The sequence below is a fragment of the Thamnophis sirtalis genome, unplaced genomic scaffold, assembly GCF_051295495.1.
Source record: "Thamnophis sirtalis isolate CommonGarterSnake01/CBP01778 unplaced genomic scaffold, rThaSir2_p1.2 scaffold_6, whole genome shotgun sequence".
In the NCBI taxonomy this organism is placed as follows: Eukaryota; Metazoa; Chordata; class Lepidosauria; order Squamata; family Natricidae; genus Thamnophis; species Thamnophis sirtalis.
The window spans coordinates 121,156,765-121,176,092 of record NW_028261386.1 but is presented as its reverse complement, the minus strand read 5'-3'; the positions used below and the strand labels follow the sequence as shown (position 1 = coordinate 121,176,092).

General features: G+C 39.5%; 1 protein-coding gene across 6 annotated transcripts in view; it reads left to right on the top strand.

The window, feature by feature from the left end:
- The window catches only part of MYO6 (myosin VI), a 120,009-nt gene that overhangs the window by 49,051 nt on the left and 51,630 nt on the right, over positions 1–19,328 (top strand). For all 6 annotated transcript variants that reach the window (XM_087718847.1, XM_087718846.1, XM_087718845.1 and 3 more), the window contains exons 6-12: positions 395–500; positions 1,859–1,914; positions 6,744–6,841; positions 7,891–8,055; positions 12,508–12,588; positions 15,893–16,073; positions 17,979–18,123. In XM_087718847.1, coding sequence (XP_087574973.1) covers positions 395–500; positions 1,859–1,914; positions 6,744–6,841; positions 7,891–8,055; positions 12,508–12,588; positions 15,893–16,073; positions 17,979–18,123 — 832 coding nt within the window. The remainder of the gene's footprint in view (positions 1–394; positions 501–1,858; positions 1,915–6,743; positions 6,842–7,890; positions 8,056–12,507; positions 12,589–15,892; positions 16,074–17,978; positions 18,124–19,328) is intronic.

Here is a 19,328-nt window from a genome sequence, read left to right as displayed (position 1 = left end):
ACCCTGGGACTCTGCAACCGTCAAAAATATGAGCCAGTTGCAAATGTCCAAATTTTGATCACATGACCACGGAGACGCTACAATAGTAATAAGTGTGAAAAACGGTCATAAATCAATTTTTTCAGTGCTGCTGCAACTTCAAACGGTCACTAAACAAATGATTGTTAAGTGAGGATTACCTATGTAGTGTCAGCATTTTACGCAAATCCTTTGTGGCACTGTTTCTTTTCATTCAAGGAATATAGGTAGCTGTATACTGGGAAAGGAAAATATATTTATTTTTGTGTTTCAAATGTTTACAATAGAATATCACAGAGCTTCCCAAAGTAATGAAAATATTGATCTCTGTTCTGTTGGAAACTTACTTTGTTGTCTTCTTCAATATTTACCTCAGCTGACAAAGCCTTCCGCGACATGAAAGTGCTCAAGATGAGTCAGTCGATCATCGTGTCTGGTGAATCAGGAGCTGGCAAGACAGAAAATACTAAATTTGTTTTACGGTTTGTATCTTTATCTGAAAGCGTTTTAGTTGAACGAATCGTTCAAGTGCAGTCATTTTAATCCAAACATCTTGAATTCATAATAGATTTGCTTCCGATACTGAAAACAATTGTGAGTGAAATATGAACACATTTTAAATATAAAGAAGTCCCATAACAGAGCTTATGAATGCTTGTTTGTTTATTTCAAGAATTTATGTCTCCGCACAACTCAACCAGTGTGATTCTGCGAAGATTAATAAACATTAACAAGGAATAAAACCCAATCATCCATCCATAACTCAGATGTGACTTCAGTCAATGGTAAATTGAATGGAATAGGCAAAAAAAACCCCCATCCAATAGGATTCACTAATCACCTAAGCCCAGAGCTATAGGAAAATAACCATGTTTTGATCAACTTTCTAAAGACTAGCAGATCTCTTGTAGAGATATCTTGTTTCCAGATTTTCCCAAGACCCATAACCAGGCAGAAGAAGAACATCATGGCTTCAAAACCTAAGGGACTGGTTTGGAGAAAACTCAGCAGCATTCACGCGGCTGTTGACAAAAATAGGACATGAACGCCAACGTTTGATGATGGATATGGCACAAGAAGACGAAAAAAACCCAATAAAAAAATACAAAAGCTACACTGCCCGATTAATTTCTTTCACTTGTATTACACTTAAAACTTGATGGGAACACCAAACATTCTGGAAAAGAGTAGGGATGTCAGAACAACTCACAGCAGGCCTATCCCAAAAGCAACACTGTCTCTTGCCTATAAAGGGATGAACAAAATAATAATTTCCTCGGTTTCTCAGTGGTCAGGAAGGTAATGGTACTTTGGTTAAGCCAATTTAGTGGTTAAGGCGGCAGTTTAGGAAGCAAGAAACCTCAAATTCAAGTCTTGCTTTAGCCATAAAAGCTAGCTGGGTGACTTTGGGCCAGTCAATCTGTTACCGTATTTTTTTGGAGTATAAGACGCACCTTCCCCCCCCCCCATTAAAAGAGCACAGAAATGTTGGTGTGTCTTATACACCGAATACAGCCTTTTTTGGTCTCCCCCACCCATCCCAACGGAGGCTTTTTTGCCTTGCCCCAGTCCTGCTGAAGCCTGCAGAGTGCTGCTAGGGCCTGAGGGAAGGCAAAAACTTTTTTTTTCTTACTTACCTCTTCGAAATCTTGGGTGCGTCTTATACACTGGTGCGTCTTATAGTCCGAAAAATACAGTATTTCTCAAAGTAATAAAAAGATGGGTTACAAATAAATAAATTTGTATACAGCTCATTTCATTACAAGGGATCTTACGCTGTATGATTAAAAGTTGAGTAAAGACTCTTCCAAAAATTGCTAAATATTTTTTTTCTTTATAGGTATTTGACTGAATCTTATGGTAGTGGACAAGATATTGATGACAGGATTGTAGAAGGTATTCATACTTATCTTTAAATTTATTTTTGTATATTAATTGTGTCTACTTAAGGAGCAAATGTCATATTCATTACATTTCTGTAAGTGAAAGGCTTGTAATGTATGACATTTCTCATCTTACTAGACTCTGAAAAATGTAAATGCTCTGTTGTGTTGCCTCTGGATAGAAAAGCAAGATACAAGATTTTGATTCTGTAAAATATCTGTGCAGAAGAGAGGGCCTAAATGTAACTTTTCTTGAAGATGAGAATTGCATTTTGGGGGGAACAGGGTGGGGTGGGGAGACAGATTTAATATTTCTTTTCTTTTCCTTTTAAAAAGGATTAGGCTTCTTTTACGGTTCACAGTACCATTTTTGCAAGTTTCCTGTTTCCCTGAATGGCAGGAAATCACACTATCGATTTTTTGAATGAGTGTATTGCAACGGGCTCCAGGGACCAAAAAAAAAAAAGAGTTTGGGAATCTCAGATTACCCATCCTTGAAATCTTTTTTTTTTCTAGTTTCTTTAGAAAACAGAGGCTTGAAAATAAGGCCAGCATAAGGAGAACATGTTTCTGGGGCAACTGTATGTATGCAAGCACTGCTGGAAGATTTTTGCCAGCACATCTTGCAATGTGGTCCCAGTTTTGTTGTGGAATGAGAAACGTGGTGAATCAGGCAACCACTGGAGACATCGAGAAAGCTTTTGTGTCAAGTCTTTGCCACGAGCATGAGGAGACGGAATCTTTTTTTTTCTGAATTTAAAGGCGCATTTTCTACCCGATTCTCTTGGAAGTCTTTTCTGTGTGTCGAATGTATTTGCTGATGAGCAAAGTATTGTGTTGACCCTAACTGTTCCCTTAATGTCTTCGTAAGAATTGCTTACCTGCAAACAGTTTCTAATACAAGAAGCATGGTGCTGTTTGCCATTTCTTTGAAGAAATTATTTGAAATGGGACTTAGTTCAGAAAGCACTGATCTTAGTGGCTTACTTTGGGATCAGAAGCGGGATGTTAACAATAGATTATTCCGGTATCAAGGCCTTAAAAGAAAGGAAGCTATATAATAAAGAAGGAAAGAATTCCATTACTTTTTCCTTCCCTTATGGCACTACAATTCTTTACTTTGTGACAAAAGTAAATACATTCTGTCCGAAGTATTCAGCTGAGCTATTAAACTGTAGTGGAGGTTATAGATCAATGGTGCGTGTGTTTGTGTGTGGATTCAGATGAATGAGTGGAGCGTTAGCATGTGTGCTTATTTGAGAAATGCAAGGTCTATGATATGTTTCCTTGCTCAGTGGCAAAATGCTTTGAGGCTACGAAGGACGAGCTTAGCCTGAGCAGTCCTACCTTTGATGGACTTCACAGCCAGGGTTTACTGCAAAGCAGTGCTTCCAGGAAAATAATTGAGAATGATATTGCTTAATTACAGCGGAAATATATAAGTATTCCATTATCCATGGCACCTATGAAAGTGGCTGACCATTGGGCATAGTGTCTGAAGCTGCATTCCCAACACTGGTACCCGTAGGTATTTCATTTTGGGGATGGGGAAGCTTGAAATAAATGCCTTATCCAGGCCATCTGCTCTTAATACACATTTGCTCCCATTTTTTGTTTTAAGCACATCTTAACCTGCATGGATGCATTATTCCTACAGAAGGACTTACTCACCAAGCCTTTTTGTAGTGCGTGTATATATGTGTTTGTACCTGTAACCATCAAATCTTTGTGTTGCAGTTCTGTGCATTTTCCTGGCAGGTTGGATAGTTTGAAAAGGTCACTTGCCAACTCAACTTGCTTTAACTGTTACAGACAATCAAAACACACACACAAAATCTCCCCTCCACCCCAGGAATCCGTATTTATCTTTATGATTTACAAATTCAGAAATAGTTTCTTTTTTAACCTTAGCTTTACCTCCTTAATGGCCAATTCCTTTTTCTAATACTATGTCAGTTACATAATACTATATGTTTTTCCCCTCAAGGGGGAAGTGCATTCATGGGACTAAATGATCAGTTTTGAGTTGAAAATCAAGCATTGCATACAAAGTTAGTCCTCTGTTCCCAACCGAAAAAATTTGAGAATGGCAGAATTGTTTATTCAAGAAGGTGTAGCTAAATAGATTTCTACTGCCACTATGGCAAAATATAGCTAGCCCTCAACTTAGAACCATTTGTTGTTCAAAGTTACAATGGCACTGAAAGAAGTGACTTATGATTCAGTCCTCACATTTATGCCTATTTACAAGCATCCCATGGTCAAGCAATCCAAAATCAGGCGCTTAGCAGCCAGCATGTGTTTACGATGGTTGCAGCTTTCCTAGAATCACGTGATCACCATTTGCAACCTTTTCCCGCTGGCTTCTGACAAGCAAAGTCAACGGGAAAAGCCGGATTTGATTAATGACCACATGATTTGCTTAACAACTACAGTGATTTGCTTAAGAGCCTTGTAAAAAAAAATTGTAAAATCGGGTGCAACTCCCTTATCAACTTCCTGGCTTTAGCAATGGAATTCTGGTCCCCTGTTGTAGTCATAAGTTGAGGACTACCTATATAAGTGTTTCTTCAGTTTGCTCAATAAATGAGGCAGTTTTGATGGTAGATGTGGAATGGCAATGAATAGTCTTGATAGGTTAGCGTGATCATATAGCTCATGCCAGCTTTCTCCAGTCTGACATCTCAAATTGTCATGGGACTCCAGAATTCCCAAGTATTTTAGTGAGGAGGGCTGGCTGGGAATTATGAGAGTTTTAACCATCAAGGTTGGTTTGTTCCCATTATACATTTGTCTACATACACTCTGTAGAAGTCACCTTCCAATACAAATGACCATGTCCTTAAGCTTATCAATGTTTATTTTAGTAGCTCACTTGCAAGCACGCTTGCTTAAGAATATTCCTGTCTTCTGCTGCTGAGTGATGTGGGGACTAAGATGAATCAGTATAATCTGGATTGCCTCCAGGCATTTTCTGGTTCTAAGGCAGGGGTGTCAAACTCAAGGCCCAGGGCTTGGATTCGCCCTGCGGGGTGCTTAGATCTGGCCCACAGTGCCTCTGTCAGTGAAAACGAAGCTCCGGCGGCACTCCTGAGCTCCGTGTTCACTGTCACAGGGTTGCAGGAGGACATTGCAGCCTAAAATGGAGCTCACAAGAGCCACAGGCGGCACTCCCAAGCTCTGTTGTCACTGGCAGAGGGTTGCAGGAGGCCATCACAGCTGAAATGAACCTCAGGAGCCTGTTTTCGCTGGCAGAGCACTTGGGTGACCACAGGGGCCTCCGACACGAGTGATGTCGAGCTGGTCCCGCCCACCCTGATCCTCCCCAGGCCCCCAAGGTCAAACACAACCCTGATGCAGCCCTCAATGAAATCGAGTTTGACACCCCTGTTCTAAAGCCACTGGCTATATCTGTGTCCTAAGGCTGCAGCACCAAAGGTTCACAACTACCTTCTTCTTCAGCATCTGGCAATTTCCTTGGTCTAAGGGGTCACAGGACCCATAGCTAATTTAGTATCATCTTCTGCTTTCCAGAACGGAAATGTATGTGCTTTGTGATTTGTCTCTAGTTGCATTGACCAGATTATTACATGTGGATTATTTTGTTGTTGTTTACTTCATTTTTTGGGCACCCCCAATATGCATGTTCTCTGGTCTAATGCCAAAATCTTAACCATCCTTTTCTTGAATTTTTGCTTGAACTGTAAATTAGGGTTGGTTTATTGCATGCACACATGCTGATGGAATATGTATTACGAGATAATTCAGGATTATTTTATTAACATGGAACAGTTAACTTGGAGCTATTTAATCCACTTCCAAACAACTCAGTTTGATTTAATATTAATACTATTTGAAAACTATTTAGTGAAGTAAAATATTAACAGCTGTTAAAATACTTCAGTGAAATATTTTAACAGCTGTTAATATTAGGAAACAGCAAAGGGTAATCTTTTAAGTGGAAGAATTTCTAGCAGGATTATACAGTGATTGGGATTCAAACTGTTGCCCTTACCTAGTGGGAACAGAGAGCAATAGCAATAGCAGATTTTTATATACCGCTTCATAGGGCTTTCAGCCCTCTCTAAGCAGTTTACAGAGTCAGCATATTGCCCCCAACAACAATCCGGGTCCTCATTTCACCCACCTTGGAAGGATGGAAGGCTGAGTCAACCCTGAGCCGGTGAGATTTGAACCGCTGAACTGCTGATCTAGCAGTCAGCTGAAGTGGCCTGCAGTACTGCACTCTACCCACTGCGCCACCTCGGCTCTCTAAAGGGAGAGTCTAAAGAAGAGTCTTCTTCCCTTCAGGTTTTGAGGCTTTAGTCATCTGATACTCAATGCTAAGTAACTTTAGCTCATCTCCAAAAGCTGGGAGAACATGAAGAGCTGTAGGCTAGTTTGTGAAATTAAACAAAAACATCTCAGAGAAAGTAATAATAAACCATTCCCATATTTTAATGAAGAAAACTATACAGTATGGATATTTCCATGAGGTTGCCCAGAGTAGAGTTAATCTGGAGGAACTTTTTGTGTCTTTAAATGTTGAGAGCAGCTTCTGTTTCTTCACACATGCAACAGAAGTAGTTGTATGAGCCTTTGGTTCATAAGATGGTTTTTCTCACATTAAGAAAAATATAATGCTAGTCAACATTTTTATTAACACCCATTATTTCAGACGGTTTGCAAAGATCTTCCACCTCTCAGGTCCCATTTTTCAGTGGGTAGAGCGGGTTAGGATTAGGTTTATGTCTTCCTTTCTCTGTTTTGGATATTAAAACATGCTTTTCTCCGAGTTTTGTTTATTAAAATTTTGCTAATCTTGTTTCATTTTTTTTATAGCCAATCCACTACTAGAAGCATTTGGAAATGCAAAGACTGTTCGTAACAATAATAGTAGTCGTTTTGGAAAATTTGTAGAAATTCACTTCAATGAAAAGGTATTTATATTTCTTTGTCTATGGTGGAATTTCTTATCTTCTTCTTTTGATAGGTCCTACTGCTCATATAGCATTTTCTTTGGGCCCTTCTGTGTGGATCACTTGTTCAAGACACTTTTATGTAAACAGAATAAATAGAATACATAGAATAATAAAGTTGGAAGAGACCTTGGAGGTCTTCTAGTCCAACTCCCTGCTCAGGCAGGAAACCCTACACCATTTCAGACAAATTTGTCCTATTTCTTCTTAAAAGCCTCCAGTGCTGGAGCATCCACAACTTCTGGAAGCAAGTTGTTCCACTGATCAATTATTCTAACTTTCAGGAAATTTCTCCCTAGTTCTAGGTTGCTTCTCTCCTTGATGAGTTTCTATTCATTGCTTCTTGTCTTGTCCTCAAGTGCTTTGGACAATAGCTTGACTCCCTCTTCTTTGTGGCAGTCCTTCAAATATTGGAGCACTGCTATCATATCACCCCTAGTCCTTCTTTTCATTAAACTAGGCATGTCACATGTGGTAGTCCATTTTGGATTACAATATATTGCTTGTTATTTAAAAATTCTTTTAAATTTAGTTTAAGAATTCAGAGATCCCTAATCTAAAGACAAAATTAGTTTTATAATATCAATTGCATATCATCATCATCATCTCCAATCTCATATCTTCTAGCTATAACTTGACTCATTAAAATTTTGATTGCCAATAGGAAAAATAGAGACAAGTCAGGAAAATAAATCTGAATTATAAACCATAATTAGCACAAAGCATCTTTGTTCAATTTGATGTCCTCTAGATATGTTGGTCTGTGCCTCTGCCAGCTTGGGACTTTGATCATGCTGGCAGGAAATTGTAGGAACTGTCTAGTCATGCCAAGAGATTAACCAGATTGCAGTTCTGGTCTAGTGAAGTTAACATTAAATCATTTAAACATTTCATTTATTTGTAAATGTATGCAAGAAACTATATGGATTAGAAAGTACATATCATTAAAGGAGCATGGGTTTGTGCTTTGGAATCAAAATTTTGCTTTTCCCCCCTCTCTTTTACCCTAGAATTCAGTTGTTGGTGGATTTGTGTCACATTATCTCCTAGAGAAATCCAGGATTTGTGTTCAAGGCCCGGAAGAAAGGAATTACCACATATTCTATAGGCTCTGTGCCGGAGCCCCTGAAAATATAAGGGAGAAACTATATTTAGGTTCACCAGATAACTTTAGGGTAAGTTGATCTAAAGTATTACCATACTGAAAATTCATTTTAACTACTTATTGTAGACTGGATTCAGATACACTTAGAACAGGTCTATTCCAATCAATGTGACTAATGGATTGTAAAAGACCTTATATTATAAGTTTGGATCTATGAATCTGTTGTGCTGAAGCTTGATTTCGGACCAAACATGGTTGAATCATTTTGTCATATACAGGTAGTCCTTGGCTAACCACAGTTCATTTAGTGACCTTTCAAAGTTACAATGGCACTGAAAAAAGGGACTTATGACTGTTTTTCACACTTACGACTGTTGCAGCATCCCCATGTTCACGTAATTTACATTCGGATGCTTGACAACTGGTTTATATTTCTGACGGTTGCAACGTCCTGGGGTTATGCTGATTCCCTTATGCAGCCTTCTGGCAAGCAAAGTCAGTGGGGAAGGCCAAATTCACTTAACAACCACGTCACTAACTTAATAACTGCAGTGATTCGCTTAACAACTGTGGCAAGAAATGTCATACGGCAAGGATTTGTACGCTCTACATGGGGCAGCCCTTGAAGAGTATTCGGAGACTTCAACTCGTCCAGAACGCAGCCGCGCGAGCGATTGTGGGTGCACCTCGGCAATGTTCCCTCTAATTTTTTTTCAGTGTGAGCGGAAAAGTATAGTGTTTGAGCGGCACAGTTTCATGCCTGAGCACCTAAGAGAGCCACAGTTTGAACTGCTGTCACGTCTGCTGGACATTTGCGCAACATACCAAGCGTCAAGCGCCGATTGCTAGCGAGGTTTCAGCCTGATGAATGCCAGGCATGAAAAGTGCCACTCAAAGACTATACTTTTCCGCTTACCCTGAAAAAAAAAAGGCTCTCTGCTCAGCTTTTACATTGTTAGACTGGCTAGAGAGAGACATGGCACCAACAGGGTCCTGGGTCCTGGCATTTTGCAGGCAACCTGTCCTCTCACATTCCTTTGGAATGCAACCCATCACATGTGAATTAGATTTTGCCAATTATCCTATTAAAAGATAACGCTATTATTCTAAAATACGACTAACTCGATATTAAAAACTGTAAATATGTAATGCTGATAAATAATAGCAGTAATTGTTATTTAGTATGATTAAAATCAGTATTGATATATCAATATAATATCTATCAAAATTGACAATATACACTAAAATAACAATACAAATATATAATGTGGAATATAAATGTAATAAATATAATATATAAATGCAACATAAATGTAATAAAATAATTTATCATGAAACTCTCCCCCTTTAAAGTAGTAAGATCAATTAAATAGTCTAGCAAGTTTGGACAATATGCTATATGTTATGTTACTTAAGAATATATATACCTCAGAATCAGATACAACATCCACATCATTTCCAACTGAGTCAATAAAATCATATGCCAGGCCAAAACTATTTTAAATAAAGATATGAAATTAATGAAGTATTGCATTTATTTTTCAAAATGAATGTACAATTTTTTTATTATTTAAGTTTTGTACCCTATATTTTCTAACTAACGTTAACTTTAAAAAGACGTTACATCAGACTACAATACAAGTAATTAAATGAAGACTAAAATAAGTGTTTTGGCATATTGAGCTTTTTATATTTCTTTCTTATATTGCTTCCTTAGTTGAGAACTTGCTCCTCAGCTTACTTACGCATTAACTGTTTGTTGCTTTTATGGTTTATTCATTCACTGCTCCATCTTCAGTTTTTTTCACAGGGGGCAGGGCTTCCTTCCTCCCTCCCTCCCTTCCTTCCTTCCCTCCCTCCCTCCACTCCTTTGGCCACCAATTTTGATCCAATTCTCTCTCTCTCTCTCTCTCTCTCTCTCTCTCTCTCTCTCTCTCTCTCTCTCTCACACACACACACACACACACACACACGTTCTTTGTGGGGGGGGTTAATTACTCCGCCTCACTGCGCAAAGTCAGCTCAGCATGTGTTCGGCCCCCACTTACGCCGAATCAAATCCGCGGCCGGCGGGACCAGGGGGTTGCATTTCAAAGCCACCAGTCCTCTTGCTTCTTCTCCTTCACCGGCAAAGCTCCCGCAGTGAGCCTCTCCCTCCACGCGGAGCCCCTGAGCTGGCTCCCGCGTTATCCCTCCCCCTTCCTCCTCTGCCGTGCTTTTGAGGCCGCGGGAGCTAGTAGGAAAGCGGCGGAGGTGGAGGCGGCGGCAGGGGTAACCCAGAGCCCAACTGAGGTGGAGTCAGCTGGGCTCTGGGTTACCCCTGCCGCCGCCTCCACCTCCGCCGCTTTCCTACTAGCTCCCGCGGCCTCAAAAGCACGGCAGAGGAGGAAGGGGGAGGGATAACGCGGGAGCCAGCTCAGGGGCTCCGCGTGGAGGGAGAGGCTCACTGCGGGAGCTTTGCCGGTGAAGGAGAAGAAGCAAGAGGACTGGCGGCTCATCAAAACAAGACTGGGGAGGTCCTTTGCGGGAGGCCAGTTCTAGCCACCTGCAAAGGACTTCCCCACGTTTGCTTTGGTAGAAATCTCTGCGCGGCAGTTAGAAACTTCTGCGCGGGGATTTCTTTCCATGTGCGCGGCCGCGCACGTGCGCACCTTAGAGGGAACAGTGCACCTCGGTACACCCACGTTACACCTATCCTCCGCGAGCTGCACTGGTTACCGATCAGTCTCCGGATACGCTTCAAGGTGCTAGTCGTAACTTATAAAGCCCTTCATGGTATTGGATCTGGGTATTGGAGAGACCGCCTGCTGCCAATTACCTCCCACAGACCCATTAGATCTCACAGGGTTGGCCTCCTCCGGGTGCCATCTACCAGCCAATGCCACCTGGCTATTACCTGGGGGAGGGCCTTCTCTGTGGCAGCTCCGGCCCTCTGGAATGAACTCCCCGCAGGGATTCGGACCCTCACCGCTTTCCAGGCCTTCCGAAAAGCCGTCAAAACCTGGCTTTGCCGGCAGGCCTAGGGGTGATGAGTTCCCTCCCCTCTCGACATGTATAGTTGTGCGACTGTTGTCTACTTTTATTATTTGTATTTTGTCTTTTATGTTCCCCCCTTTTTCCCCCCCTTGAATTGTTCGCCGCCCTGAGTCCTCCCGGAGAAGGGCGGCATACAAATAATACAATACAATACAATACAATAAAAATGGGGCAAAACTCACTTAACAACTGTCCTGCTTAGCAACATAAAATTTTGGGCTCAATTTGTGGTTGTAAGTCAAGAACGATCTATATGTGCAAAGAGCAATCAGCTTGATGTCTCCAGAGCTTATGAACTTCAGCAGCCCAAGTCTGTGACTTTTGACTCTGCTGCTTCAATCGTATGTAATTGTGTCCCCAAACATCTGAAAGGCACCTTATCATATATTTCTGTCTTACATTCTGGAATAAATATGTAAGGCTGTAACTTTGGATAGTATTAGATATGTTAGAATATTATAATAAACTGATTTATCACATTCCTGCTGCTTTTGATATATTGCCACAAATATTATTTAAGATTTTAGCTTTTGTTCACATTTTGCAGTGTTGCCTGGCAACCTTGGTTTACTTTAACCAGACTTACAATATGCTGGCTTCACACTGGACTGTATGCTTCTCTCTTGTTTTTACAAACCATGATTACGGTTGATCAGTGATCAGGATTCTCATTCTGAGTTAATATGAAACTATGGTTAACTTGAAACAAATTCTCTAGTCTCCTTAGGATTTCTCAGAGAAGTGACCCTGGAAAAACGCTGCCTTTGCTTCTCTCTCATTGAAGAACACCTCACTATGGCATTAAATGTGACTTTTGATAATACTACCATGTTTCCCCGAATTTTCTTTTCTTTTCACCCGTGAAATAAGCACTTGGCCTTATTTTCGGGGAGGCCTTATTATTTTTGAGGTGCAGGAGGTGGTGAGCATGGTCACCTCATGGTTGCTGCTGTGTTGCAATTTTTTTTGAGAGGGCTTATTTTTTGGGGAGGACTTATTTTAGCACATGCACTCAAAAGCCCCGATTGGCCTTATAATCCAGGGAGGTCTTATTTTCAGGGAAACAGGGTAAGTGTTTGAATCTGAATTTGAATGCCTAGAACAGTGTTTCTGAACCTTAGCAAGTGTAACACTCTATAGATATCAGCTCCCAAAGGAGACTCGAGAAAAAGAAAGCAAGGGGTAGTTCTGCTACTAGAGCCTAATATTGAACATCACTTTTGCCGAGGTACGCAGTGGTTAGAGTGCAGTACTGCAGGCCACTTCAGCTGACTGCTATCTGCAGTTCAGCGGTTCAAATCTCATCGGCTCAAGGTTGACTCAGCCTTCCATCCTTCCGAGGTGGGTGAAATGAGGACCCAGACTGTGTGGGCGATATGCTGACTCTGTAAACTGCTTAGAGAGGGCTGAAAGCCCTATGAAGCGGTATATAAGTCTAACTGCTATTGCTATTGCTATTTTGATTGACTCTTTTGTCTTACAACAGTATTTAAATCGTGGGTGCACTCGCTACTTTGCTACTAAAGAAACTGATAAGCAGATTTTACAGAATCGCAAAAGTCCTGAGGTAAGATTCCTATTTCATATGTTCCTGTCTTACATTCAAATATGGAACTTCATCAGGGACGTATCATGCATCTACCTAAAATCTGGTTTATGCAACTTTTTTCAAGCACTAACAGCTCAGCATTGCAACAGGAGACTGGCGCTGTCAAAACTGTTACCCACCATCTGTAAACCGGGTGGATTTGTACATCCATGCCATCATGGTCAAAGGATCTGTAATCAGACCCTTTTCTTAACAATTTGAACTTGATGAATATTTAGCTGGATTGATTTGTGGGATTTTGTCCATGTGTGGAAATTGTAGCCAAATTGGCATCCGTGTTCTTTAAAAAAAAAAAAAAACCCAAACCCCTCAATCACAATTAAAAACCCCGTTGAATTTTTACTTCAGCACACAATGACATATAGACCAAATGGAAAATGTTTTCTTGTGACTTGAAACAAAACATTGTAGTCCAGAGGTTCTGCTGAACTGTTTGGTATCAGCCTTGCTCTGGAAGAAATAAGGACATATGAGATGTTTTGATTTTCAGATAAAACAAAATATGGAGAGCTCACAGGGCAAATAAGGCAAAGCTGCTCTTCCCATATCTTGTCCTCCATCTTTCCCTCCCCTCCACTCAGGGCTCGGAGTGGGATATCTCCCCTCTCCTCCCCTCTCAATTTTTTCTTCCCTTCCTCAGCCATGGATTCTGAGAATTTTTACCTATTCTGTTGCCAAAGAAGCAACTTGGTGTTAACTATTCCCCATTCTTCCCCCTTTTCCTTCCCAGTTCATGTGCTCAGAATGATTGAGGTGTTTTTTTTTAGTTTGTAGAAACTAAAACAGAACAATTTAATTCATAGACCAAAATGTCTGAAACACATATTTCAATTCAACTAGGGATTGTTCCCAGGAAGCTATTATGTGTTCTTGTTCCGTCTGTCTGTCTGTCTGTCTGTCTGTCTGTCTGTCTGTCTGTCTGTCTGTCTCTCTCTCTCTCTCTCTCCCTCCCTCCCTCCCTCCCTCCCTCCCTCCCTCTCTCTCTCCCTCTCTCCCTCCCTCCCTCCCTCTCTCCCACCCTTTCACACACACAGACACACACAAATGAACAAACAGCAATTTTACAAAAATTAAAATACTAAAATGAGAAAAAAGAAAAAAAAAGGAAGAGGAGAAAAAAATCAAGATCACGTGTATCTGTCTTTGCACTTTTAGATCTAGAATAAAAAGGATAGTAGCCCCTACTGTGCATGGTCTTCCCCCAAATTTAGGCATGTGTGTGTTTGTTTTTGTTATTAAATCCCTGCCCTTCCCATTCATAGTGGTTTTGATCTGAATTGGTTCATGCTTAATAAAATAAGGAAAAACAAAGAAAAAGCCAATGTCTTGGAGATTCAAAAATTATCAGGTACCTGATCGTATCTATTCGAATTCTACTTCAATCAAATACCTTTTTGCAAAAGTCTGCTCCCTACCTTAGTTGTAATGATAGTAAAGCAATGGCTCTATACCATTTAACTAAGAGTTTATTTGAACAAGCATTTTGTAATCAAGATGGTCAAATTAACATCATTTATGGCTGCTGCAGTCTGTAGAACCAATGAAAAGCATCTTGATTGAATTTTTACATACTATTGTCCGCAGAGGGGAATATATATAATGTGGGTTTGTCATCTTAAAAGCCAAACTAGCCTCAGTTTGGTGAATGAATGATGCATCTTTTATATAACCGATTTGGTCCCTAAGCGAAAGGAACATCTGCTTGGCAGTAAAAGAGCCTCAAATGCTTTCAAATTAATACAATTGTGCCGATTGAACACAATATCTATTTGGTAGATAGGTATCCAGAATTTCTGAGCTTTGGGTAATTCTGTTTTCCATTCTTCTCCCTCTTTATATCTCAGAGGATTGGGATGGCATTGAAATTGGGGGAAGGAGCAGTTCTAGTTAGTATTATAGAGGTGAAGAGAATAATTATAATTGATTTCCAGTAATGTCAGCTGTCCTAACCTTACTATTAATCTGACAGAAATGTCTTGTTTATGTCCCCTTTGTATCATGTTTAATTATAGTAAATAAAATAGTCAATTAATGTTTGCATTGTTTTTGTCCTTTCCTGTCAGGAAGATGAGGTGATCACTTTGTATAATCTGGGATTTTAATTATTGTGTGGTGTGAGTTTAGTAGATGCACGTTAGTCTTTTTTTCCTCACATTCTTAAAAAAAAATTGTTTGGGATTTCACGGGCTTTTCTGCATATTATTTGAGATGAACAATTATTTTGAGCATGCTCTCTCTGTGCATGTATTAGATAGATTTTTAGTTAGAATCTTTAGTACCTTGAGTTGATAATAATGTGTTCTGTTTGAAACTAAATAGATAAATAATCAAAACTGCTAGTATGTTTATAAAATATAAACTTTGGTAAAACAATGCCATCATGCTGAAATGAATGCTTGGTTCTGTTTCCAAGGATCATTATTTACTGTAATCTTTCAAATGTTGTGATCTCGTATTTCATTTGCGGTATCCATTCCGGGCCTCAAGTAAAGGATTTCCCCTCCAAAATGATGCTTTAATGGAACCAGAGCATCAAAACCACACCCTCAATTTATATTCAAACTCTCCTGGTAGGAAAAGTACATTTCTCTGTCAGCCAGTGGAAGTGCTGAGCTACACGAAGCTTTCTATGTTCCAATCAAATGCATTGTCTTCATTTATTGTGTGAGTAACAATTGTTCAAAGCACTTTATAGGCAGGCTTCAGGAACTACACTTTGCATCTGTGACCCAAAGCTCTTGGAGTGAGGATATTATGTATGCAAATAGATTCAGTAGTATTTTTATGAAGTGAAAGCAAGCCAAAGTAAACAGAAGATGATACGAAGAACAGAATTTTAAATTCTACTTAAAATCTTAGGATTTTTCGACACGATGGGGAATCTTATCCAGAAACAACAACAATAACAAATAACAACAACCAGGGAGATCTGGGATGAATTTGCAGCTCTCCACCCATTTTGATTTTGCAATAGCTCATTCTCCTGCCCGCGTGTTAGCAGTACAGTAGATTCTTCCTTGACAATTCCTTCTAAGTTTGGGACATATTTTGTTCCTCACAGTGCCTTTTTTTAATTCATCTCAGATCTCCCTGTTTTTGTTTCTGGATAGATTCCCCATCTTGTCTAAAAATCCTGAAATTTTAGGCATACTTTTAAATTCTGTTCTTCATGTTCTCTTCTGTTTATTTTGGCTCGCTATTAATCAGTAGAAGTATGATTCCTTGTCCCTTTGCAATTGCTTAACATTAATCTTGTTTATAGTACCAAAAATCAGGTTCCCTGAAGGACCCCCTGCTAGATGACCATGGAGATTTTAACAGAATGTGCACCGCAATGAAGAAGATTGGGCTTAACGATGAAGAGAAGCTGGACCTCTTCCGAGTGGTTGCTGGTGTTTTACATCTGGGGAATATTGATTTTGAAGAAGCTGGCAGCACATCTGGTTAGATGGTTTTGCTGATTTGATGGCACATAATCATTCTTTTTATTTCACTAAAAAAGCAATGCTGAAATTTCTGCCACTTAATTCTGAAATTAAGAGTTTATTTCCTAGCAAAGATTTAAAAACTTTATATTTGAAAATAATTTTTAAAACTATTTGTAGTAAGGCATGCTAATACCTCTCACTTGCTAGAATAACTTTGTACTGTTCTTTCTCCTAAGCTGGGAAAAAGTATATGTAATTAAAAAGGCAAAAGCTAATTTTTTTTAAATTCCTTGGAGAAATTAAGACAAGTAAAATTACTACAATGGATCAGGAGCAAGCCTCCTTTATGATGCCAGGATGATTCTAATTTATTCAATTGATCATTCACCCTGTACTAACAGTACCAAGGCAATATACAAAAAAATACCTAAATTAAACTGCAATTACTGTAGAAGAAATTAAGAAGCAACAGATAATATAACTGTAAAGTAATTGTAATACACACACACACAAACACACACACACACCTGCAGGGGTAGAAGAATATAGAAAGGAAACATAGGAAATAATGCACTTGAGTCTTCAACATCATATGAAATCCAGAGCTAAGTTTATTCCCCTTTTATTACATGCAAGACACATTGTGGGTTGAAGAAACAGTGTTCCCTAAATTGTACCTCTGTGGCTTGTTTTACTCCTTACAGTTTTACCCCAAATACATAATTTAAAATGCTGAGTGAATATTGAAATCAAGAGAAACATGTTGAATTAGAGAGATATCTTGACAATGTGGCAGGCCAGAGTGAAAGTAGGTTTGTAAGATTCACAAATAGAAAGAAACACAGTGGGATCCAAAGAGGATCAATGAATATCATATATCAAGTGTAGCTTGATTATTTATTTGAAACCATTCTTGATGTTTTAAATATGTATTCTGCTGTTTAAGAGGAGTAGGAACAAATAGCACTGAAGTAATATGAAATTTTCATGAGTGTTTGTGCACAGAATTGCTTTTAAGTTGAATTTACATTATACCCTGCTCTTCTTGGAAAGTTTTTAATGAAGCTTCTATGTATTTTGGGCAGAGGTTTTTCTTATTACCTGCTCCTTTCTTAACTGACAGTGCTAGGAACTGAACCACAAAACACTTTTAACAACTTTACCTTGATGATTACCGCCTTTCATTTTCCTTGGCAGAAAGTCCTGTTCTAAGGTAGTGGATGCTGGCCATGTTTCTTTTCACTGGCCTTGATGCCAGTGTTGAAAGTATCCATTAATTCTGTATAATTTCTTAACAATTGGAGTGTTCAGACATTTTTTTTTAATGATACCTATATGGTACATACAAAACACCAATGTCTAGACCAGGTGTATCAAACTCAGGGCCCGTGGCCCGTAGGGTATTTAGATTTGGCCCATGGTGCCGTCCTGGAAACAGCGAAGGACCGGGCCATGGTGCTTCTGCCAGCGAATACAGGCTCCCGCATGCGGCCCTCCTGAGCTCCGTTTTCAATGGCAGATGGTTGCAGGAGGCCGTGGCAGCTGAAAACGGAGCTTGGGATCATGTTTTTGCTGGCAGAGCGCTCGGGCCACCACAGGCGCCTGTAACAGGAGTGATGTCAAGCTGGCCACGCCCCCAGCTACACTCCCCCTGTCCCTGCCCCCGGTCAAACACAACCCTGATGTGGCCCTCAGTGAAATCGAGTTTGACACCCCTGCTCTAGACAGATTTTATCGGTGATCATTTTTAAATTGCCTGAACATTTCAATTTTTAAGAAATATGCATACATGCAAACATACATATACATATATATGTGTGTGCGCGCGCACAAAAACAAACAAACACACACACACACACACACACACACACACACACACACACAGACACCTATATTAGTAAACTTTTTTTTTTGCCTCAGGTGGATGTACACTAAAAAATAAATCTGCCCAGTCTCTGGAATACTGTGCTAAACTACTCGGCTTGGATGAGGATGATCTCCGTGTGAGTTTAACCACCAGAGTCATGCTGACAACAGCAGGGGGCACCAAAGGGACAGTTATCAAGTAAGTTGCACGAAATCTTTCTTGCTGAACTCCCCAGGTTTCCCGTGACTTTTGCACCTAAAGTTCTAAATATCAACTGTAAAAAATATATTCTTTGAGCTGTTTTGGAATTATTGAGAGTGTAAAAGAAAGGTAACCACCCCTCCCCCCCGCCAACTTACTGTTTGTGCCGTAAGGTAAATTGGTGTTTTTTTTCCCCTCCTTAGAGTAATATTATATCTGTCACTATGTAAAATGTTTCCTTTCATCCCAGCGGGTGAGGGGAAAATGTATTTTGCATAATAATAATAATGATGATTTCTTTTTTACCTGTTAATACTAAGCTGTCAAGTATTAGTAGAAGTGAAAATGCCTTATGATGGGGCTCAGCTCAGCTTGAATCCGTATCTATGTTGCAATAATAGTTTAAAAGCAAAAAAACAAATGTGAACTTTATGTTAAGAGTAGAGTCTGCATGGCGCCTAGGAGTGTTTTTGCAAATAACTTGTAAACATGCAAATAACCTACAGAACTATCCTGCTGTCAGACTTCCTGAATGGTGAGACACTCTTAATGGACCACAGGGTCCATTATCTTATAAGAGTGATAATTTTGTGACAGAATGTTTATATCTTTATGCATACCAAATTTGGCTGATGGTGTTTCGGTGCATCTTCCAGATTTCGTTTTTTCCAATCTTGGTGTTCTACTTTATTACCTCTTGCTGCAAAACAATAGCATTTGTATCTCCCATAACTATCTCGTCCTAGCTTTTGGTTGTATAATTACAAGATTTTTAAAAAGAAAATTTAAAACTAATATGGACTAATGTAAAGTAACAAAAAGAAAAGAAAGAAATCAAAGGGAAAGTAAAGGAAAAATTGAAGAAAAGGAAAGAAAGAAGGAAGTAGCTGGAAGCTACACATAGCCAATGGGCTGCCCTTTTGTCATGTAGAACACCAAAATGGGATCCAGATTTACAAAACCAGATTCTCATTATGAGAAAATATTGAGAAGGAAGAAGGGCTGCAAGAAGGAGCAAGAATTATCTTGTGTCTGTTTTACTCATAGAAACATCTTCCAGAATTTTAGCTATAATGAGGAAGAAGTAAGCCTGCAGAAAGAGCCAAATATTCACAAAACGTATATTTATGGTGTTTTCCTGAAAATAAGACCTGGTCTTATTTTCTTTTGGGCCCCAAAATAAGCACTAGGTCTTATTTTCA